Here is a 24378-nt window from a genome sequence, read left to right as displayed (position 1 = left end):
TGCAGATTGTTGACAAAGGAGTTTCAGCACTGGCTGGTGCCTGTGGGAGATATGTGGTTGTAATCCAGCCAAGCTCTACTGGTATGTCCACAGTGCTCCTCTGTACAGATCAAAGGTGTTTCACAGCAAAGATTTTTTTATTTTTTTTCCTTTCGCCAGCATCATGCTCTGGCTTTCTTCATCCTTGTCTAGGATTAGGAGGGTGCCAGATATTCATGGCACCTTATCTCTTAACGTTGATGGCTTTCTGCTTGCTAGCCAGAGATGGCTTGGGAAAATGTACCCCCTCTCTTAAAGCCTAGGATTTACTACACGGAGCTTAGTCCGGCTGGGTTTGGGAATTTCAAGGTGCGTCGGAGCAATATGTGGTATCTGTGGGCAGCAGAGTGGCAACAGGAACTTTGTAGCCCATTTAATAGAGTCACACAGCTTGCATTGTGCTAAACACTTGCTTTGCTCCAACATTGTCATGGATGATAAGCCAAATGTAAAAGCACTGAGTAATCTCAGGTCAATAAGTGCTTCTGCAAAGAGTGGTTTGTGCTTAACTCCTGCAGATCACACAGAGTTGAGAATGTTTTGGGTTTTTAAAAAAAAGTAAATTAGGGAGTTTCAGTTTTAGCATTTAGGACATTCCAGCCTTCACCTTTATGGAATGTTTCCAAGGAAGGTCATAAACTGTTTTGCCACGGAGGCTACTTTTCCATCTTTCCGCCTCTTTTTCTGCCTCTCTTCCTCATTCAGCAGCCTCCCATCTCTCTTTGTCTCTGTAACCTTCTGTGGGCTTCAAAGTCGGTCACGGCCCCGCTGTCGTGTTGCACTGCTGGTGTAAGAGCTGCTCCGGGCAGTTTGACACCCACGCTTCGGCGTATGGAGTCCTGGGGCGCTACTCCGTCCTCCACCCCGGGTCACCTCACCTCTCCTCTGGGCCCTTTTGGGGTGACAACCCTACTTCCCAGCGTGCTTTCCACATGAACACGCAGCTCTGCTTCCCTCAACTAGAGCAGCCCGCAAAAGTGCTGCCTTCACTTACTGATTTCTTCCTCTCGTTCAAACTGCCATCAGCTAATCTGCGTTATATTGTATCACACCTTAAGTGGTTCATTCTGCCTGTCTGTCAGGGCCTGGATTTTGAAAAGAGGGACTCGTATTATGCGTCTTAATGAAGATATATTCACCTACATGTAAAATAGTTTATGAAAAATAACTGAGATGATAACATGATGGATGTGCTTGCTTTTTGTGTTGTGACGCCATCATTTCACTCAGTCTGAAGACAAAAACTTTTAGCTTTTTAAACATTGTTTCTTGTTTTATATTTGTATAATTTAAGACTATATTTTCTGAGTCACTAATACCAGGAAGGAAGATTTAATGAGCATGTTTAAACATAGAAGATTGGACAAAAATGTATTTTCTTTTTAAAAAACTTGTTTTAAATGTTATATCTCTATAACAGGAGTAAGACAAGATTATCTTCCTAATAAAACAACATTGAACCACACCATTTTAAATATATTTAATTAGCATTTAAACATATTCCAAAACAAGCTAGAAGGAACTAATGGCGCACTGGGAGACGCTGCCTTCTACCTGTATGATATCAAATGCCATGAACTTAATTTGGCATTTACAAACTGTTTTAGCTTTTTTTCAGGGTCTTATGCAAACATTCTCACAAAGTGCCTTCGTAAAACATGCCACGTGCCATTGGATCCTTTTTCTCCGGATGCTGCTCTCTGCTGGGTGATAAAGTAGAGAAGCCTTCAGCTGAAATAACACTGCACCACCTGAGCCCTCATCAGGGGCGCTGCACCGCACATTTCCCATCAGTGCACCTCACTAAGACAAATCTCTCTGAGCCAGCCATATTCCCAGCATAGTAGAGAGGCGAGCCAAATCGAGCAGAGACCCTGGAGGGCCCACCATCACTGTGGCTAATGCTAGCGCCTCACCACCTGACAGATTGGCTTCTCCTAAACGCTGCACACAGGAAACCCTAGAAAGGAGGCAGTCGAGGGGAAGAGATGTAAGAGCAGCACAGAATTTGTGCATTTTGTGTGCACTTCAGCATATAAAGGACTCGGCTCAATCCTGTGCTGCACATCTTTCAGAAAGTGGATTGTGTCAGCAGTGCTGCCGGTGGTGCCTGGACTCGGAAGCCCAGGAGTGGTGCTAGAGGTTGAGTTTTAAAGTACTTTATTGTATCCATTCCTCTCAGTTTAAATATACTTGGCCAAGCTGAAAGAGACAGAGGCAAAGAGAGAGGAGAGGAGAGGAAAGTTTAAAGTAGCATGATGAGAGAAAGCTGCTGATCCACTGAAATTGGTGCTGTCATAACTTTGTAACTTTGAGTTCCTCTGCCAGGCCACCTGCAGCTCAACTGATACTTCTTTTCCTGCCAGATCTCATTTTTTTGTCTGTATTGCTTCTGTATGTATTGCTTTAATAGTTTTTTTTTTTTTTAATTAGGCCTCTGGTTCACTTCTTTCAACCCATGTTCTGTCCAGCTCTGCTATGATTAATAGGTGTAGTTGTCAAATCAATAGACAATTTATAGAAACTGCTCTGAACGGATTGAATGCTCTCTTTAGCTCATTTATGGTGACATGGAGGAACTATTATTATGTTTTAGTCTCTGTTTTGCAGGTAGTTTACCAGCCCGTGTTCAGACTCGGGGGACAGAGGTAGATACTTAATTCTTTATTTACATTTTTTTGTTCATTTGTTTATGTGCTTCTGACACTTCTTGTGTCTGTGCTAACTGAACAGCTGGTCCCATCTCCCCGAAACTACTTTCCTCAGCTTTCCTGTCTGCTGCACATCTGTTTGCCTATGTTACTTGATGTGCAAGTTGGGTGTCGGTACACCTGCACAGGTGTGAGAACAGCTTCTTAAAAGGAAGCATCAGCAGGAAAAAAAAAGATACATCTGAAAAGGTTAAGTGTGCTTGAGATGTAGGAGAAATCAGGTGACTAGAAGATTTTGGCATTCTGGATTAGCTCCTGAGCGCATGGCTCTTGGGGGCTCCTGTTAAAGGACAGGAGCCGTGAACAGACTTTGCACTGTCTGCAGATGCTGCAGAACAGAGCTGTAGGAGCAGGATGGCAGTCGCTGCTGGCTGGTATGCAGCTCACATCTTGCCTCACCCTGAGCTTGAACGGGAACTTGGCGAGGGCTTGGCAGTGTCTCAGCCCCCTCTACTCTCATCAGTGTAACTTGGCCACTCCTGTCAAGCTGAGAAAGAGGAGGAGGAAAACAGAGAAAAGGGGAGAGGCATCAACAGCAGTCGCATAGGTGAAGACCTAGAGCATAAATCTGCATATGTTGTTTATTGACTATTTAAGCAGGTGATTATGAGAATTTTGGTAGAAGTTACTGAGTGGCTTTGACGGGAGGAGTCACAGATACAGAAAAAAAATCAATAAATGTTCAGGTTAAGTCTTTACGTCCTTTCAGTTTCCTTTACATCTGTATGAAAGGACAGGTTGATGCTGTTCTTGTAAAGCTGTTTCATGGGTCACACACTGATGTCAATGATTGAACAAAATAAAAAAAAAGTCTACATTTGAAAATATGACCCATGTGCTAACTAACAAGGTAGAATGTGACCTGGCCACTGGATCCAGTTGATGCTGGTTGAAATTGAGGTGTTAACCTTTGTTGTTAGACTGTCTGCTGCAACCTGTAGTTCTTTACGGGGTCGGGGGTTTTAAACGGAGTCTTAAATCCTGCCTGGGTCACAGCGACTGAAGAAACATGCCATGCTTGTTTGTTGGCATCGCATTTTGCGCTGGACACATGTTGCTGACAGGATACTTACAGGACAGCCAGCAGCTAACTACCTTATGGAATACATTCAAAACTTAAAATATTTCTTCAAAAACACAAGCAGCAAGATTAAGTCATGAATTTGCAATCCTGTATTGATGACAAAAGAGTCAGAACTTTCTATTTTGTCGTCTTAATGATTGTCCAGACCTTTCTACATAAGGTCTGGACTTATGTAGAAATGTTTTCATCTCCTTGAGATCCACTTTTTTCTACTTTGAACTTGATGATTTCTGGCGTTGTCATCTCATAAAATGCCTGGAAATGAAATGCATGTAATAATGGAAGAAACGTGGTCATTCTGTGTTTTTGTGTAGACAGCTGACCTAATTTTTTTGGACTTCTAACAGTGCTGAACATGACCTGACCAACTGAAGCAACCTTAAATTATAAAACTGCCCCCACAAGCTTGAACGATGGGCTTAAGACATCATGCATCACTTCCTCCACCTAGGTTCTTACCCCAATGCACCCAATGCTGCTGGATCAGGGTTAATGTGTAGTCATCCAAATGTAATACCTTTTTCCATCATTTAGGTGTTCAGTTATTATCCCTTGTGGAAAACTTAAATTTTACTTTTTGACTATAGGCTTGATGTCAAGCAATTTTCTTCAGACGATGCATTGAACAGAGTTAAATCCTTACAAAATGGAAGAAAAATATGGGTGTTGTCTGATCACTATTTTCTCTCCACCTTTCCCCTGGCAAAATGATTGTTAATCGCTGTCTTTTCACATTTTTACTCAAGTATTGTACAATTCTTTATTATACTTTAGCAGTCTAAGTGTTCTCTTTGTCCCCATCTTTGATGTCCATCAATAATCTGACACATACGGGATCATAATGAGAGGCAGGTAAAGTTGAAATCACCGAATGCAGAAATACAATATTAAACTCAGTTTAGCTTTATAGCTTCTCAACACAGGAAACCCTGTGTGATCTCAAAACACTTTAAAAGTATCCAGTTCCAGTTCATATCTGGGTAAATGTATCAGTTTAGTCAGAAATTCAGTTAGGTTCACATGCAGTTCAGTCAAATTATGTAATTTAAGAAAATTCAACAGATTCCAGGGTTTCCCCCAGAAAACTTGCTAAGCCCAGTGGTCAGGGCTCCACTGGTGGTCCACCGTGTTTTTGTATTAAAAGATGTTAAGTAGACAATAAAAGTAAAAATATCACTGGGTAATTATATGTTATGGGAAAACATCGTCAGTAAACTGCTATATAAACCCACAACTAGCCTTAAAAACAACTAATCAAAAAATACAATTAAAATAAATATCAATTATGTTCACTTCTGTTAAATCCAAATTAAGTCAGCGGCTCCATCAGGCCCCCCAGGGCTTCAGGGGCCCCATAAATGCTAATATTTTAACATAGACCACAGATATATAAATGTAACATTTGTTTATTGAGATTATCATTGCTGCTAAATTTGACATAATGGTTTCAACATATATAAATTAAAAGACTTTAAATGACTTAACATTTATTTGTACGATTTTAAGGAGCTGGCAAGTTTACTTTGTAGAAGTTCAAGGAACAATATTCATAGTCGGATTGGTTTGTTACTACAGCTACAATCTGATGCTGTGAGTTTAATCCTTGAGTTTCAGCTCTGTTTGTTCACAAATACAAATTGGTAAGCTGCAGTTATAATTTATTGCTTTTTAGGTTTGCCAGTTAAACTACTCCCCCTGTCCTAGAAATAGAGGCATTATTATATATATTATATATAAAAATCTATATCTCTATAAATATATAAATCTATATGTAGATATATATATATATATATATATATATATATATCGGTGATCAGACCATGAGGGCCGATCACCGATACCGATCGCATAATTTATTTTTATTTTTATCATAAGCACTACCGGTTACATTATATGTTCTGAGTGGCTGTTTCTGACTGAGCGGAGTAATTATGCAGAACAGGGAGGAGATCGATTATTTTTTCAGAGATTATCTGTCTCATGTTAGGACAGCGAAAGTTTTAATACTTATGTAAAATGTATTTTTTAAAGTTAGATGCTGCAGCTTTAAACAGAGGTTCGGTGTGAGAGTCACTACTAGGAGGAGCAGAAGCGGCGCTCCGTCTGTCAAATATTACTACCTGTAGCGCGTAGCAGCGGTTCAACAGCGAGAACAGAACCAGCGTCTTACATCGGAGCTCGAAGACTTAAATCATTTTGCGGGTTATTTGTTTAGCTTTCTGACCGTCATGCTAATCCGGGTGAGTGTTTGTAGCTGTGCGCTGCTTTACCTGCTATCTGATCCTCCATATGTCTTTTTTACTGCAGTGAGCCTCGATGTTGCCAAACTCCGTCAAGTATGGCATTGTTTTTATGTCGTATTAGCTTCGTTGTGTTGATGCATTTTGACCTGCTTCACCCCACGTGCTTCAATTTTTGTGCCCATTCACTCAGTGCTATAGTTCCACACCACATCGCTTAGGATTTGTTGCTGCGCGTTTGTGCAGTGTGAAGGAAAGAGGAGACCAGCTGCACAGGCAGGCTGCGAAATGAGATGCAGGTGATCGGTATCAGCAACAAGAGACTGATCGGCGATCACCGATCATACACTTTTTCACGGAAATCGGCCCGATTATGATCAGCTGATCGATCGGCATATATATATATATATATATATATATATATATATATATATATATATATATATATGCCGATATATATAAAGAGAGAAATAGTTTGTAATTTACACAAGGTGAATATGGAGATGGAATGAGCTGGTATCCTAAGAATGATAGAAAACATGCTAACAAAAAGCCTCAGACCTACAGCCCAGCCCACAGGCAGTTCTAGACACAGGCCAACAGAAGTGGCTCTTTGGCTCACTTATATGTTAAATGATCAAAATTGCCCTGTTTTTGTTTCATTCGTTTTAATTGCCCTGTAGGCAGCAATCTAGTCACATATATGCACATTTATTATTATTGATACTTTAATTAAAGATAAATTGTCCAGGTTTATGTCATTGGGGCCGGGGGCGCCGATGACATGTTCGCATACACCTCAGAAAGTATGTAGTTGCGCCCCTGCCGGCCCTGCATGACTTGGTAATCCGCTGCACTGCGCAGAGATGAATAACAAATGGGAGATTTAATTCAATGCTGCTAATGTGGCTTTAGTAGCTCTTTCATTTCGTGTCTGTTGAGTTTTTGATCGTCACATAAACTATTTTGGTTGGTCGAGTTTCTGGACGAGTTTTTCAGATGTTCGGTGGCCGCTCGCATTAACTCTGTCTGACTATATGAGGACAAAGCATTCGATACGGTTTGGTGCTTAGTGTAACCGGAAAAATAATACTAGTAATAATCATAAAATAATATAAAATCAGCGTGATGCGTGACTGCGAGGAGAGCAAAAGCTCCTCACCGGGTTAAACCTGCACGATGCACTGAATAAACCTGCACTGGGTCGTTAACCACTAACGCACCGGCCAACCGGGAACACAGACCTAAACTTTACAGGGAAGACGGGGCCAAACGCTGGGCAGCGTGTTGAGATGTAAACGCCGCATAATGTTTTGTTCACAAATATACATCACTCTCTTCAAAAAAGCACCTCTGAAAGCGCGACTACAAGTTATTCCTGCGGTTCACGTAGAGCTGCGCAACCAGAGCTAACGCGGTGGGTTTAAACTCTTATCTTAATCAATAACTCCTCATAACTAATCATAATTCCTCACAGGGGGTTGATGTAAATATCCATAGCGGTCAGCCTGTGTCCAGTTCGAGTGAAAGGAGGAGCGTGGGATCCGCGCTGAGGTTAACTTTAGACATCCAGCTGCTGCAGCGTGAGGAACGGCCAGAGGCCCAGCGGTGTGATTGGTCCGGATTTAAATGCATAAACTTTAAACATATTTTCTATAAACATATCTTTTAGGAATAAATCTGCTCTGATAGTGAAACGCTTGGAGCAACAGAAACACTTGCAATCCGGCTTAAAAAAAGGTGATTTTTTTTATTTCCTAAAAAAAATAAATAAATAAACAAGAAAGGCTTAGCCTGGCGGTGGCGCTAGTAAAGCATGGCGGGCCGCCAGGCCTATAATACACTGGGGGAAACCCTGGATTCTATCAATTTACCTATGCAGAAATGTCTTATTCTGAGCAAACATGGGGTGACAGTGGGGAGGAAATGTTATCCTTTAACTGTGAGAAACCTCCAGAGTGGCCAGTTGTCATGAATGACTTGGAGTTAAGAGAAAAGGAAGCATACTCTAAATAAAGAGTCTAAGAGCACTTTTTACGGGAAACAGTACTTATCTATTGGCACCAACAGATCTGTCACTAGGGTACTTTCTAAGGAAGTAAAAATGAGTACTCATTGTTCATTGCACCAGTGTCAGTGGCTACGTCTGTAAGACACCCACCTAAATGCAAAATCCACTGGGAGAATAGAAAGTAAAACAAACATGGTACACAAATTTATTGGTAGCAAAAGCTTTCCACTAGGAGTACCGTCTGTGGAAAAAACCCCCCAAAAAAACAGATTAATGGCCTAATGGCTGTGTCCAGGAAACACACACAGTTATACACAGAATCACTAGACCAGCAGAACTTTCTATGGAAAAAATTAAGAGCACAAAAACGGGATGGTTCATTCCATGAAAGAGAGACAGTTAAGCATATATAATCAGAAAAACCTTCCACAGACAGAAGAATAGTAATTAGAAAGTTATTATTCTCTGTAGTAATTTTCCAGTGGGAATCATTAAGGTTTTTATAAAGGTGATATGTAAATACGTATATATATATATATATATATATATATAGTATCCTTTAACTGTTGTCATGAGGCACTTTGAGTCTTTATGGAACATTTATCAGTCTGTGTGAGTGAGTGATGGTAACCTTCGGGGGTCATCTCTATGCTTATATATATATATGGCATATATTTCATGGCATACAGCTCATGAAAACCCAAAATCCCTGTCTCAAAGAATTTGCATATCATGATAAGGTTCTCTGAACGAGCAGTTAACCTCATCATCTGAATCAACAAAGTAACTCTAAACACCTGCAAAAGATTCCTGAGGCTTTTAAAAACTCCCAGCCTGGTTCATTACTCAAAACCGCAATCATGGGTAAGACTGCTGACCTGACTGCTGTCCAGAAGGCCATCATTGACACCCTCAGTAAAGGTAAGGCACAGAAAGAAATTTCTGAACGAATAGGCTGTACGCAGAGTGCACCTCAGTGGGAAGTCTGTGGGAAGGAAAAGTGTGACAGAAAACACTGCACAACGAGAAGAGGTGACCGGAAGGCCGCCATCGAAGCATCCTGGGCCTCCATAACACCTCGGCAGTGCAATAGGCTGATTGCCTCCATGCCACGCCGCATTGAAGGCTGCAAAAGGATTCCTGACCAAGTATTGAGTGCATAACTGAACATAATTATTTGAAGGTTGACTTTTTTGGTATTAAAACACATTTATTTTATTGGTTGGATGAAATATGCTAATTTTTTGAGACAGGGATTTTGGGTTTTCATGAGCTGTATGCCAAAATCATCAGTATTAAAACAATAAAAAACCTGAAATATTTCAGTTGGTGTGCAATGAATCTAAAATATATGACGGTTTAATTTGTAACATTACATTATGGAAAATAATGAACTTTATCACAATATGCTAACTTTTTTAGAAGGACTTGTGTATATATATATATATATATATATATATATATATATTTTTTTTTTTTTTGTCCAGGTAGTGTGTAGTTACTTTAAAATCAGCTGAGGAACTTCTCGGTAGCAATTTGTCAGCTTTTTTGGTTCTGGCATATTTACTCTACCATGGTAGTAAAGCAGCCCCAGAGGATTTTTAAGTCAATATCTCGCTGTTGGAGTTGGGTCCTGTGAAGTTATCTACACTGACAGCAAGTGATCTACAGATTAGTATCCAGCAGTCTTCCTTTTCCTGGTCTAATTAGAAAATAATCAAGGAACAGTTTTTCTTCAGAGTGTTAACAAACTGTTACGGTTCCTCTGCTGACACAACTGTTAATATGATGGTTTGCTGCATTATGCCTAGACTCCAGGTTCATGTTGGCAAGCTGATAAAACAAAGGAATGGTGTGCATGATCACACATCAAAGTGTAATTTCCCCATAAAGATAAAACATTAATCAGTTCTGCTTGAGGTGGTAATGAGTGAGGGTGTGATTGTGCGTGTGTGTGTAGCTTGTATCCACACTTTGAAGACCCTGTAATATTGTCTGTCTGTGTTTTCACATCACCCGGCATCTGGCAGCATTCGTCAACAGCAGTTGATCAGACAGTTGGTCTCATCTCGCTGATACGAGCAGGCTGCTTTTCATTGATTCAGGAGGAATTCTGCTGCTACCTGTGGAGATATCAGTTTTCTTTGTTTGCTTGCCTGTCTGACTTTTTTTTGTCTCCCATTTGACATCTGCATGCTGAATACAACCGCTGTTTACACTGTTTTTGTCTCCTCAGGCTATCCCAACGAGCCTGCAGCGGACATCGCTCTGGGCACAGTAAAGAAGTGGATTGAAGAAAACTCTGATAAGGTACAACACATTGCAGGGTAAAAAGTAAATTCCAGCTTCGAAGAAGCCATTGCCCTTTTCCTATTTCACTTTCCTTAATTTTTGATATAAATGATTGGTCCACAGCTGAATCGATCAACCTCATTTGCTGTGCATCTGTGTTATATGACGGACGTCTTGCCCACCTGGCAATTTGAGGTCTGCATGCACATCAAATTAAAAGCCAGTCTGAGAGTAATCAGGCTTAAATGGTCTGTTGACTGTTGAATTGGTCTTTGCTGGGGAGTGCTATTAAACTCACAATTACATAACTCATCAGCAGTAATAATCATATTTGCAGGGCTTTGCAACAGGATTTAAACCCCATGTACATTTTCACATGTTGTCACAGCAAAACCATGAACTCCAATGTATTTTATTGAAATTTTATCTGTTAGACACAATTAAGCTAAATTTTTAAATTACTCGGCTAATAGGACATTTTCAGATCACAGATTAAATAGTTCTTTGTGAAATTTTGGGATATGGTTTTATTACCTTACTCTTTAAACTTTTTTATAACTTTATCCCTGACATATCGGGTATGTTCCTGAGATTAAACTGGGATAAAACAGAAGCTATGATCATTACTCCTGACAGTCACAGTTCGGATATCAAGCAGCACCTGGGTGTATGTGGGCTTTGACTTTCTTGCCAAGCCTCGGAAACCTTGGTGTGATTTTCAACTCTAACTCTGAGATTCTTTTTTTTTTAAATATCAAAAACAGCTACTTTCAGTTAAGGAACATTTCCAAACCATGATACTTCATGTCAAAAACTGAGATGGAGGTGATTATTCATGCATTTATCTCTTCTCAAGTGAAGCACTATAACAGTCTTTTTACCTGCTTAAATAAAAAAAAGTAGTGAATAGTGAGCACAGAACTCTGCTCCAAGGCTTTTAACCAAAACAAGAAAGAGACTTGCACAGTGTAGCCCCAGCTTACTTTTCTGACCTTATAAGTACTCCATAAAACATCCCGAAACCTTAGATCAGCTAATCACAAGTGACAGGTTTTTTTTTTTTAAACTGGTGGCTCCCAAGTTGGGGAACACGTTGCCACCTTCTTTTCGCTGCATTGATTTGCTTCATTCTTTGAAAAAGCAGCTAAAGAAACTTTTATTTAGCAAAGATTTTTTTGTTTTGTTTTGGAGATTTTTTGTTTCATGTTTTTATTTCATCAGATTTTTTTGTTTGTGTGTGCCATTTATATTTTAACTTATATATATATATATATATATATATATATATATATATATATAAAATGTACTTATTTACTAATATCTCTGAGGGCACTGAATACAAATATGTGTGCTTCAGTTGTAAGATTTTTGTTGCCAAAAAGAAATCATGTATAATTTTCTTTCATTTCCTACTTATGTTCTATGCAGGATTCCACTTGAAGTTTGTGGTTGTGACTTAACAAAATGTGAAAATACAACAGCTATGAATACAGTGTGGCATTATCTCCATCTATGCATTTAAAGCCTTGCTTCTTAAACAGTTCAGCCGTAGTATAGTTGTGTTTGCCAGAAAATAAATTGTGCCGTTATCATAGCGTCTTGGCCTTGATGTCAGATTAGATCTGATTATCAAGTGAAAATGCCGTGCTGTTAACATTGCATTTACCACTGTGCCAACACTTTTATATTATATTATCTTGCAACATGTTTAGCACTAATTTACAGGGTTACACTTCTAGAGAAACAAATCTAAAGCTGGAAATAAATGCTATACAAACTGCTAGGAGTTTCAGACTTTTTCATCGGTATGTATTGCGGCTTTCAAATGGAGTTTAACAGGTTGAACAGCAATCATACGTTTTTTGTTTTATGACTCCGGAGCTTTGTCGAGTTGTCATGAGGCACTTTGAGTCTTTATGGAACATTTATCAGTCTGTGTGAGTGAGTGATGGTAACCTTCGGGGGTCATCTCTATTTACCGAAGAACTGTTTATATCTATCTGTCACGGTGGATTGAGGTGTTTTATAAAGATTACAATTTGATGTGCTGCAGCATCCCTCAGCTGGGGTTATGAATGCTATGGACAGGCAGCCAAATGATACAGAGTTGGTAGATTACTTTGCAGTTGATGAGCTGTTTGCCGCACTTGTTCTCTGCCAGATGATTCCTGTAACATGCAGTTGTGGAATCCATCAGCTCTCTGGCATCAAGTGTGTTTCATACGGCTTATTGCTGGCTGTAAATAAAAAGGTAATGTGGGAAGCTGACGTTTGTGGCTGTGTTGTTCCACATCTAAGATTGCCACTTGATCAAAGGACACAATATTGTATTGCTTTGACTTATGTGTATCTCTGCTTTGGGCGAGCCAAGCAAAACATTTTACAATTCAAGTGGTGAGCGGGGTCTGCAGAGGACTGCCCAAACACGGTTTGTTAAAACTGTCTGGTTACACATGGTGAATACTTAACTCTAAGTAGACCAAGTAAGTAAGCTTTTAACAAGATCAGAGAGAATAAAGTGATGTACTTTACCCAGAAGTGCAGCAATATTTTTCCTACACTGGATCAAATCACAGAGCAACACGAGTTACATCAGGAGTCATTGCTCCCATTTCCCCTTCATGCATTATTGCACAATGCTTTACAATTCCTGGTGCATCCCAGGCCTTTTTTCCCTTAAGCAATATTAAAAAAATAGATTGAGGAAGACTTATTTCAAATTAAAGGAAACTTCTTAGAATCTAGCTTTTGCATAGAGTTAAAGCAAATATAATCAACACGTTATCCTAATAAAATGGAAATATGGACAAAAGGATAAAATTAATAATCAAGTTTAGTATAATCAAATATTATTCAGCTAATTAAATAATAGTGTTTTGATTTCTCAAAATACTTTTGTCAAATTTGTAAAAGTCAAATCTGCTATCAAACTGTTTATCTTGCCATGTAATTGACATTTTCAAAACCTGCAATGTAGGACTGAGTGTGAGGTTGGAACATGCAGTATTTTATGTTTTTGGAAGATGTGTGCCACTTTTGATGCTCTCTTAGTTTAAATAGTGCATGTATGTTGAGCTCAGGGGTGTGGAGTTCAGTGTTGTGCCCCTCAGGGCTGAGTATGTTACCTCTGAGTATGTTTCTTCTGTTTTTAAGGATCAACTGTCTACCTGGAAATGCATTTTTAATGCTCCATGAGTGCCCCAAAGCGGTCAGATAAATATTACCTGAATTGATCAGAAAACAGGTCAAGCCATCAGTTCACTTTTAGTTTCAGGCCTCCTGATGTGATTTGATCTTCATTAGCGCAAATTAAAAGTTATATGACATTAAGTCAAATTTAATGTTGAAACATCGTTGTGATTTTTGAGTTGCAGTTATGTAAATGCTTGAATTCCAGTTTTAAAACATTTAAGTAAAAGGAAATCTTAGAAAAAATAATTTAGTGCATGTGTGATCAATCATCTTTTATTGCACCGGACAACAGCAATGTTAGGCAGAATTAAGCACCTTACTTGATCCGGATCAATAAGTATCATGGCAGATAGGCAGAGCTCAGTCAGTCTGTTTGTTTGGCTGATTGGGAATCTGTTTGGGACAGTTAAAGTGTTACTCTTGGAATGGTGGGATCCAGCCATGGTGGTCTGTCTGGCACAGGTGCATGTTGGATTTTTGGAGTCCCACTTAGATCAAATAGTGCACATAAAAAAACTGGCTCAGCATAGGTGAAAGAGTCTTCACAGTGGAAACAGGAACAATGAACAAAGCCTTTCAGGACCTTCACTCAAAAATAGATGAAGGCATGGTGTTGACACAGGAATTTTACAAAAAAGTCCAACTTTGGCTGAAGTTAGGACAGCACAGTTGGTAGTCAGGGTGAGTAATTCTTTTTTTCTGACTGGCCAGATCAGTAAATGGTGGACTACAATTCATTCCTTCTTTTTTGGGGGTAATACGGTTACGTGACAGGAAAGGACTAACTAGATACAGGCTTGAGGCAGTAAATAAATCAGTGGTTGTCTTGATAGTTTCCTATTTTAAGAATAAAAATTCACATTCACTGAAAATCAAGGTTCAACTCAATCATTGTCAATTAAATGTATATCTATTCATTAATTAATTCAGAAGTTATTTAATTTTTCAATTTGCAGCATGAAAGAAGAACTCTCATAATTTGACAAGCTTTCAGAAAACTTTTTTTAACATATGTATCAAGGTCACATCTCCCTCATGTTCTTAAGACTTTGGGATGCTTAGATTGGATTTAGAAGTGATCTGGAGAAAACACAGTTTGATGTTTTAAGTATTTGCAGTAGTTATGTTTCTTCTCCTTTGGAAGGAAAATGCTGAATTAAAGCTGAATTCAGATTGATACACAATCAAATTGCATAATGCCGTCATTGGTAGTTGTGCGAGCTTTGAGCTGCACCCACAATATCAAGATGACAACCACAGATATGTTTAGAAATACAATTTATCACAGCAGCATTTGGTCGATTGACACAACTAGAGTCAGTGTGATTGATAACTGACACAATCCTATTTCAGGCAGCACGTCATGAAAACTTATGAGATGACATCTGTTTACTGCGTAGAGCAATCAATCAATACCAGCATTCAGAATAAAATCCTTGAATATATTGTTCCGTTAAAGTTATTTTGCTATTTTCTTCATTCTCAGTTACTTTTCTTTCTTCAAAGTCAATCACCAGGCAGTGAGATGTTTTTTTTTTTTTATGCTAAGCATTGTTACAGTGACTCGGGGAATAAATTGCATGCCATTTTTTTTTTAGATTGTGTCAAAAAGAAAAGTTTGTGAGCATCTTTGTCATGCACTGAACAAAAGCAATAGATTGCTGCGCTCGCTCACCTCAAGCCTTTGTGCGCTCAGACCCAAAGCGTCTGTGATGTGGGCGTCCAGAGAGACGAGTCATTTCAGCGCCATGATAAGGAGCCTGCTCTGGGAAGATACTGTGCTATTGTGACTGAATTTCAGCACAATGGGCTGGCTGAGGATCTAACATGCCGGGGGTAACAGAGCACTGACCACAGGCTCCCTCCGCAAACCTCTCCACAGACTCATTCTCTCCAACATTATGGACTGGCTTGTGTATGTCAGCGTCTGCAGCTGTGTTATCCAGAATTGATACATTTGATTTTGGCATGCTGTAGTCATGCAACCGGCATGTAATTGAAATGTCCACAAAAGTGGTCTGCGGTTCAGGAATATATTAAGTGTGAGACCAGACGGAACGATGGGATGGGATGGGAGGGAGCGGTGGGGTGTGATTGAGTTGCAAAGTTTATCTTCCAGTACCAGCTTTTTGCAGCCATGATGAGTTCCCCAGCACACAATGGACCACACTGATCATTTGAAATTCACTGTTAGCTTAACAAAAACTTTTGCAGTAATAACAAACATCCTCATCACGGCCAGGAATATCAGATCCTTTGGTCCAGAGAGACTTCAGAAAAGATGACCGATTGAGGAAAGTTGACCTCAGCTTCTGTGTAACATTCCCAAGAAAAAAGGGAAAAATATTTTGTCATACAAGATGTAAGCCCCAGGGGGGTTTCCCCTCAGTCTTGGAAGTTGTGGAAAACTGTGAAATTCATGTGATCCAGGACCTATTATTTTGTAGAAAAAGAAAATACGGCATGGAAAAAAATATTTTTAATTCATAATTGTATTTACCTTTTAATTGTCTAAGTAGCCCATCAAATTCATCCATCCATCCAACCATCGTAGCTTGTCACTGAAATCGAAACATCTACCATAAATCTATTATGAATTGTTGAATTAATACTTGGACCAAAACTTATCTACAAGCTGCATATTTTTCAAGGAAGGTCTGAGCATGAGCCATTGTATAAGACTCCTGGGAAAGAAAAAAGTGAGGAAACCTCAAACCAGCACAACCAGCTCTGCAGATGGCATACAAGTGGTTCCTCCTGCTCACAGCCTGCATGCCTCTCCAGTCATTTGGCTTTGGTTTATTTCTCATTTTCAGATCTAATTTGGCTTAATTTGGGCTTACATAGGTTTAATCTACAGATGAAAAATGTGGTCTGACACTTTATTTGGCTGCCATGGATGTGCGCTGGACAGCCAAGCTTTTTAATGAAGCATCTCAAGGAGCCGGCAGACCCGTATTACTGAGACAGTCTGAGCACTTGAGACAGATTGAGAGTCTGTAATAAGCTCTGCTGCGCTGAGCTTCTCGGGACAGAATTGATGTGTAGAGATTTCACCTTTCAAGATGGCACTAGCTTGGGTTTTATTATTAAGCACGCTCCTTTGCCAGTGATGCTCCCAAAACAGGTGTTTACGTCCCAATTTCTGTTCTGTCAATAATCTGTTTACCTTAGCAGCATCTGTCACTTAAGAAATCTAATAATAAATTCACTCACAAACCCAGTCTGGAGACTCTGTGACAAATGTCAAGTGGCTATTAGGAATGAACACAGTTGTTGGCATTATAGAATGGTTTGCATAGATGTATGTCGATGTATATCAGTTTAACAGATGGCTGTATAACATTACAGTGTTGTCATTCATCAGAAGAAGATGCGTGCTTTTTGCTACAGGTGCTGTATACACCAGTTTACCTTCAGAGTATGTAAATTAAACATCATCTTGCAGGTATAGCAGGAAGAGTAAACAATATTATGTTTTTGTTTCTATTGCAGTTTACATTGTAATGAATTCAGTTCACAAACAGAAAATCCAAACAAACTCAATCATTTTGTTCATCAAATTTCTAATAAATCAGTGCTGTTCAATTTATTTACAGGTGGTTGGAGTTGTTGATAAATAAATAACACAACCTTAGCAGTTCCAATAAATATCAAATAAAAACCATTAGAATGAATTGCAATTTAAACAGAATTCTAAAAACAATTTAAACAAATTTAGTTTTAGCCTACATTTTTTTAGTTTGTTTTGTTTCCTTTTTAAATGCTACAGCACAGTCATTTCAGCTTAAGGCTTTGATTATAAATCAGAATTTATTAAGTTAAGACACTTATTAGCATCTTGTAAAAGTTTAAACTTACTTTCTAAGTTTACATTTTACTATGACCAATTTCTCTTTTTACATCTAAGCCACCATATTTGCATTTCACTATGACATAAAATACAAATGATGTTTTTAAGCTAATACCTATTATCATTTGAATTTGTCATTAGACTCACTATTCTACAGACTTTTTGTCTTGAGTCACCAGTGGATAACTTTTCTGAAGTTGAATGTTTTTGTTTTTCATTTTCATCATATTCTTCTCACTATGTCATCAATAGGTCATCAGGTATTGTTGTAATATTGCAATGTCATGTTTTTCTACAATTACCCAGCCCTAGTTTCCAACTCTCAGACATATTCCACTTATTTCATAAGTTTACAATTTATCAAAATTGTGCTACATAGATGTTTGGCATAGACATTTTTATTTATTCATTTGGCTGTAAAACTTCAATACAGTTCTTTTCATATCCTCAAAGACGGCACAAGAGACAAAGGAAGTGAGGGGTGAGAGTGTGAATGAGTGATCTCTAGTCAAGAGGGGGACTAATGTTGATCTGCCCTGTGTTAAAAGCTAGCAATAGTCTTTTGAAGTCTCTTGGAATTGATTGCTTTGATTGAAGGTATCAGGGAAATGTGACCAGTTCAAGATCCAGGAGCCTGACTCAACGCTGTAGTCATCACCCATAAACTCTATTGGCTTGTGTGCATAAAGAGTTTGGCCTTAGAGGACCTGCATCCTCATGTGGGTGTTAAAATGCCTTAAAAGGAAAATATGAATACCTGATTAGTTTTTTTCTCCTCTCAGAGAATTACTGCTCTGGCATCAGTGCTAATGTGTAACCTGCACTCTGATACATTAGTGGTAGCCATTCGGCCAAAAGCAGTGGAATGAACCTTTTATGATCTGAGGGTTTTATCGGGCTCCGTCTGGATATTATGATGTGTTCTTTGATTTCCCTGACCTCAGGTTAGTTTATTTAAATATTGCCAGCTTGAGTGCTCAGATTTAAGATCACATATCAAATTTCTTAACTGACACAGGAGAAAGTTAGTCTTAAGTGTATAACTTTTCACTCTGCAGTTTATCGGTGGAGGGAGACGCAGCTTTGATTAAGCGCTCTTGCTGTCAAAGATAATGAAAAGTTTATCATGAGCAGCAAACGCTTCAGTATATTTGGTGTTTATCTGACTGGTCTGATTGAGCTCTCGCCTTCAGAGAGAAATCCTCTCTGCACCAGTGGGGATTAAGCCTATCTCCTCAATCTATACCCAAAGAGCAAAGTGTTGCTTTACTCCTGGTAATTGCAGAATAATCACCTGTTTCTCTCATGTAAGGTGACTTTGAGGGTTCCTTTTGCAGGGAGATTAATATTGAATGTTAGTTTTATCATCAGCCAGAAGAGAAAAAAAAGGATAAATGAAACTTAAATTTCAGAATTGATTGCATCATTCTAAAGGTAATTGGAAATCTGCTCTGATAAGACATGTTAACTTTAATCGGGTACCAAACGCCTTATGAAATAACACAGTTGGCTGAAATGTTTGTAACAAAGACCTGTTATTAGTTGTTTGAATTGTTTCGCTGATATCCAGGTGCTTGTGTACACGTCCACTTTGCTCAAAAACAAACAAAGCCCACCGCACACTGTCACACGGAAGCCGAGATATTCTCAGAGTTCAGCTCGCTCTGTTCCTGCAGATACTACAGTCCCCCTCCATGCTTATTGTGCTGGAACAAGCTATCTTAATGACATGCTAATTGATTTAGTGTGGCACAGATAGCGGTAAGCTGGCACACCATGATAAAGCAGGAGTGGGCTGAGCTATTGGTTCAGAAGAGGACAGGAGACTCATCAAACTCCAGCGAGCTCATTCACTCCAGTTGAACACAATTTTACACTACTGTGCTCCACATTGAACCATGGAGACCTTCCCTGGGTGTTTGTGGTAAAAAAAAAAAATTTAGCGTAAGTGGTTGTAAGTGCTATATATGTCTAGAGTTCAGGTGGGATAAACAAAAAGAGCGACTGGTGTTTTATCACAGCTCATGTCAGTTTTATTATCTCTCACCTTCCCCTGATATTAAATCATGAACTCCGTCGTGCAGAAGTAACCGTGCTTAGTTACTGTTACTGTAATTATCTTTTTATTGACAATACTGGAGATGATGCACAATGAACTTGTCAATTGTAAAACTGTCTAAAATTTACTTTGAATGGCCTTGTTTTGTTTTTTTTTGTTTGTTGGTTTTGTTTTTTTACATTTAAAACTGAAATATTACATCTAACCAGACCAAATGCTAACTTTTTAAAATGGCTTTTTCTTCAGGGTTCTTACCCTGAAAGTAAACAAGATATTTTTAGACTTTTCAAGGTCTGGAAAAGTTTCCATTCTTTATACTGTACTATTTATTCTATAGCATAACAATCAAATACTTTGAAAGACAATTTACAACTATTTTGGATAAGATTTAATTTGTGGTAGGACTTTAAAACTGATGGTGAGAGATACTCTGTCAACTCGACTAAATTGTTTTACAAAGAAGGGTAAAAATATGGGTTAAACCCCAATGTGTGAAGACGTTTATGAAACAAGTAAATTTTATGTATCACTTTACTTTCCAATGTTGTAAGACCTAAAATAAGTAGAAATTTGTTGTAAAATGACAAAATGTGGAAATCTTTAAGGATGATGAATAACCTTTACCCCACTGTATAGAATATTGAGAAAAGCAACACATTTCTTCACTTTTTTTACTGGATGATATTTAGTTTTGTAAGTTAAGATTTCCAACAATCTGGTTTAAGTCTGATTCCAACAAGCAGGTGTGTGTATGCTCGGTACAGAATGAGTTTCAAATGTCTTCAGCTTTCTTGTTAAAATATCCATAGCAGCATGTGGTCTCCATTCTTTGACCGATGAATGTTGATTATTACTCACTACAGCATAAACAAACATATTCTCCGTGTACATAGTGAGCTGCTGATTTTGTATGAGGAGCACATATCCATGTCTTACCAGCACTACTGATTTTGTAGGACTGTTGCTCAATACCGGGAAGAGGGTGGAGACCACCACTGTGATTACTTTAGCTGTTGCTGTATGATTGCATGTTCTCTGGCATGTGATTAGGGGGAATGGGCCATATCTCTCACAATCTCAAAGGGAGATCAAATCAGGCTCAAAGCCTGGCTTCAGGCGGTGATGCATTTGAAAGTCAATGTTTTATTTCTAGCATAAATTACTTGATCACAGCACTTTTTCGCCCCAAGGTTGTATTTGAAAGTGAGGGTTCTTTCAATTAAGAGGTATAAAAGAGGGCGTAATGTTTGCATAATATGTCATGCTACAAAAGTCTCCGTCAAGTCCACTAAATTTGTTTAAATCTGGAAAAACATTTAAATAGATTTAGGGGGTAATCCTATAAAGACTATTTACATGTGAGTCCTGCAGGTTTTGCTTTAATATTCTATACAGGACGTGAGAGTTGCTGAAAATTGAATCCAGGTGCATCCTTGCCGGGTTTGTTTATGGTGTGCCAAAATGTTCAAGCCTCCTTGAGCATTCCTCATTACATTATTGAAAGGATTTTCAATTGGTTTTTTTCTTTTACTTCTCTGGTATTCACAGCTGTGATTGACGAGAGCACCTGTCTCTGTGGGACTCGGCCAGCTTGGACAGTGGAACGATGCATGCTGTAACTCAGCGGGGATGCACAGATGAATCTGGTCACTGAGCTCAGCTGCTGGGTAGAGACTGAGGGAGGAGGGCGATTGAGGAGGAGGTGTTAGCAGTTCAAAAGCTGGAAGCAGGGTTGGCATTTCAGGGTTCCTACGCTGTTTGGAAAAGTCAAAGAAACTGCAGAATGTTCAAGTTTTTACTAGGTTTAGATAAGTATGGGAAAATGTTTGTACTTCCTGACTATCCATTATTTTATTCATCCATCTGTTTATCTGACCATCTATCGCTTTTTATCCATTTGTTCATACGTCCATTTATCCTATCTGTCTATTTGTCCATCTTTAGTCTGTTAATCCATTCATTTAATTCTCCACCCATTAGTCCACTCATCCTAGCACCCATAAATCCATTTATCCACTTGTCTCTCCACCCATCTGTCTGTCCATCTATTTGTCCATCAATCAATATATCAACACTGATGTGATACTGATACATTTTTCTGATATTGTTCTGACCTTATTAAATCACTAGTAGTGTAAGAGTCTAACATGGATCGACAACTCTACTAATTTGTTTTGAAAAAGTAATGACATGTAACCTTCCTTTGATTGTTTTTGCATTTTTTACGTCACATTAAGTCAGCAAAACCAATACCAACCCCATTCTCACAATCCAATTCATGTTGGTGCATTGTATACAAAAGTTTTAAAAGTATCTTCAAATTTGTTATGAAGAGGAGGTGAACTATGTGAACCCTTGTGCAGGGGTGACGAGGCCTAAAGACAACCTATTGTGTTTATGCCACATTAGTATGCAAATGTAGAAATAATTAAGAAAAGCAGTTTATTTTCTTCTGATGTCTAAACAGCTGTGCGTGTTAACAATGCGACCCGACTGTGAACCTTCATCGGAGCTGTCTCATCTTTGCCATGTGCGGCATTCTTGAACTGGACCCTATCTGCTGTATTCCTGGGACTGTCTGAAATTATCAAAGGACGGCTGCATTAATTGCTTGACCTTGGCAGGGAGCCAGGTGGTCCCGGTTCACTCATCACCTGTAGGCATACCAGTTGCCCAAGCATCTTTCATCGCCTCTCTGGATCTCTCCCCTTTCTTCTCTAAGTTAAGCCTGCACTAAAAGGTCTTGGTAAATACCTTGAAGAGCTGCTGCAAAATGTTATTTTCCGAACAGCATTCAGTCTTACCTGAAAGAGTAATAACATTTCATTTGAAGTAATGGTTAAAATTGGAATTGGACATCCCGGCTTTTCACAGACCTGTTTCAGGCAGTGGTCCCACTGCCGTTGCACAGCACCTGTCTCTGCCCTGGCATAAACACCGGAGAAGGTGCTGCTCCAGGAAACAGAGGGGTTTGTCTGACTTATGGCTGATACATTCATCAAGCTTGTGCCAAGCCAATATCACACTGTCAAAAAGGGGCATGTGGCATTCTATCACCATGAGAGGGTGTGACGGAACAAGTCTTTTTCTATTACACTCTCTTAGGGCAATCTTTGATATTGCCTCCATTCTCCTCTGTAATGTTGCTTGGCTTAGCTCCTTGAATCTGTAGTGCTGGGTTTGACCTAAATGTAAAAATGTATATCAAATATAGATCATGATCTGGGTAAAATATTCTGATTGGTTTATTTTCTGACATGACATGTCCAGGTGAGTGTAATTATTGGACTGAAGCTCGAGCTATAAAAAGTGCAAAACAGCTCTGCTCTAAAAGTTTTAGATCAGACTTTCATCCATTAGCATCATATGGCTCCTTTGTATCACATTAGATATTAAATAATAATGAATAGAAATCCTGTCCAAAATAAATTACTACAAAGATTGATTAGATTTTTCAAATCATACTAAATGTCAGTCACTAAGTAATTTCTCCTTTAAGCCTGGTTTAAACGCCTGTCCTTGTTCATGTTACTTGTCTCATTAATACTTGACTAAAATTTTAGGTTTTATTCTTTCTCATTTGATATTTGGCAGCAGCGCTTTCCCAGCTTATTCCTGACTTATCAAGACGAGTAGCCAGTGTTCCCAGTGTTCCCATGGATTTCCTTTCACTCCTTATTCTCTGTTTTTGCTATTTTTCATTCAGCTGAGACTGTTAAGAAGCTGTCGCAGACCAGAGTGGTCCCCTGTACATCCCTGTGTTCTCCTTGCCTGAAGCACAGAATTACTATTTATGTGCTGAATGCCGACAGTACACCAGAGTCTGTCCCTGCTCAGCCAGCATAGCTACAGCAATACTGCTATGAGTTTATACTTGTCTTCTGGTTTTATGACTTTTTTTTGACTGAGCAGGAGACGGTTTGTGCTCCAGTATGGTCCAGTGCATTAAAACATGAATTTGGGCTGCTTGGGAAAGTCTTTGGTTTGCATTATGATGCCCATTCAAGTCAAAAATGTGCATGTTTTCAATGTGGCCTCAATTTTTTCCATCTTAGTTTATTTTAGAAAGCATTTAAATCTTTTGTCTAATATCTGTATATATTTCAACTCTAAAAACGGTTGAATTTGCACCTATTTTTATCACTGCTAATAGTCTCTCCTGACTTCCAAAATGAAAATGTACCCTTTTATCAAGCCATTGAATTAGATTTGCTAACAGTTAGGGGATAAAAAGCTTCTCCCTCTGTAATGTGAAGACTACAGATACAGTTTTTCATAAAAGCTTTGATGGATATCAAATCTAATCTGAAGAATACGAAACCAAAGTATTCTGGCAAATCCAGCTAGATTTACTGCCTTTGATGTGGAGTAATTCTGCTTTTTCATCTGAAGAGGGCAAACGTCAAACTTGGTAGACATGACTTTCTCAAGAATGAAGTTATGCTGCAGATAACCATCCGCCAATGGGAGCCTGATGATGTTATCATCTGTCTGAGAGTTTTTAGCACTTTGAGGCAGGAGATGTGTTACTTCAAGCACAAAACCCAGAATTTCTATTTTGAGTCTTGACTGCTTTACCAAACATCTACATTTCTACTTGAACTGCATCAAAGTGACTTTAAGTTCTTACTGGAAACTGCAAACCTAGTAAAACATTTTTTTGCATAATATTATCTGTAGTCTTTCACCTGGCTGTCTAGAGGCGTAGTTTATATTATTTAATCTAAGGGGGCGTTTACACGACAACGATCCAACAAAAACGGCACTTTTGTTCCGTTTTTGTTGGATCGTTTACACGATAACGTTCTAATTACAATCTGTGTTTAGGATTTTGCTGTTATCTGATTCTTAGTTATTACTAGGTAGTAATTATTCAAAAAATTCCTAACAGACTGCA

At 38.8% G+C, this 24378-nt stretch overlaps 1 protein-coding gene across 1 annotated transcript in view; it reads left to right on the top strand.

Moving 5' to 3' along the window:
* The window catches only part of macrod2 (mono-ADP ribosylhydrolase 2), a 470247-nt gene that overhangs the window by 348851 nt on the left and 97018 nt on the right, over positions 1-24378 (top strand). Inside the window, exon 8 of the mRNA XM_008430201.3 lies at positions 10322-10395. Coding sequence (XP_008428423.1) covers positions 10322-10395 — 74 coding nt within the window. The remainder of the gene's footprint in view (positions 1-10321; positions 10396-24378) is intronic.

Source organism: Poecilia reticulata, chromosome 15 (assembly GCF_904066995.2).
Source record: "Poecilia reticulata chromosome 15, P_reticulata-male-v2, whole genome shotgun sequence".
Taxonomy (NCBI): domain Eukaryota; kingdom Metazoa; phylum Chordata; class Actinopteri; order Cyprinodontiformes; family Poeciliidae; genus Poecilia; species Poecilia reticulata.
This window is presented reverse-complemented; position numbering and strand designations above follow the sequence as displayed.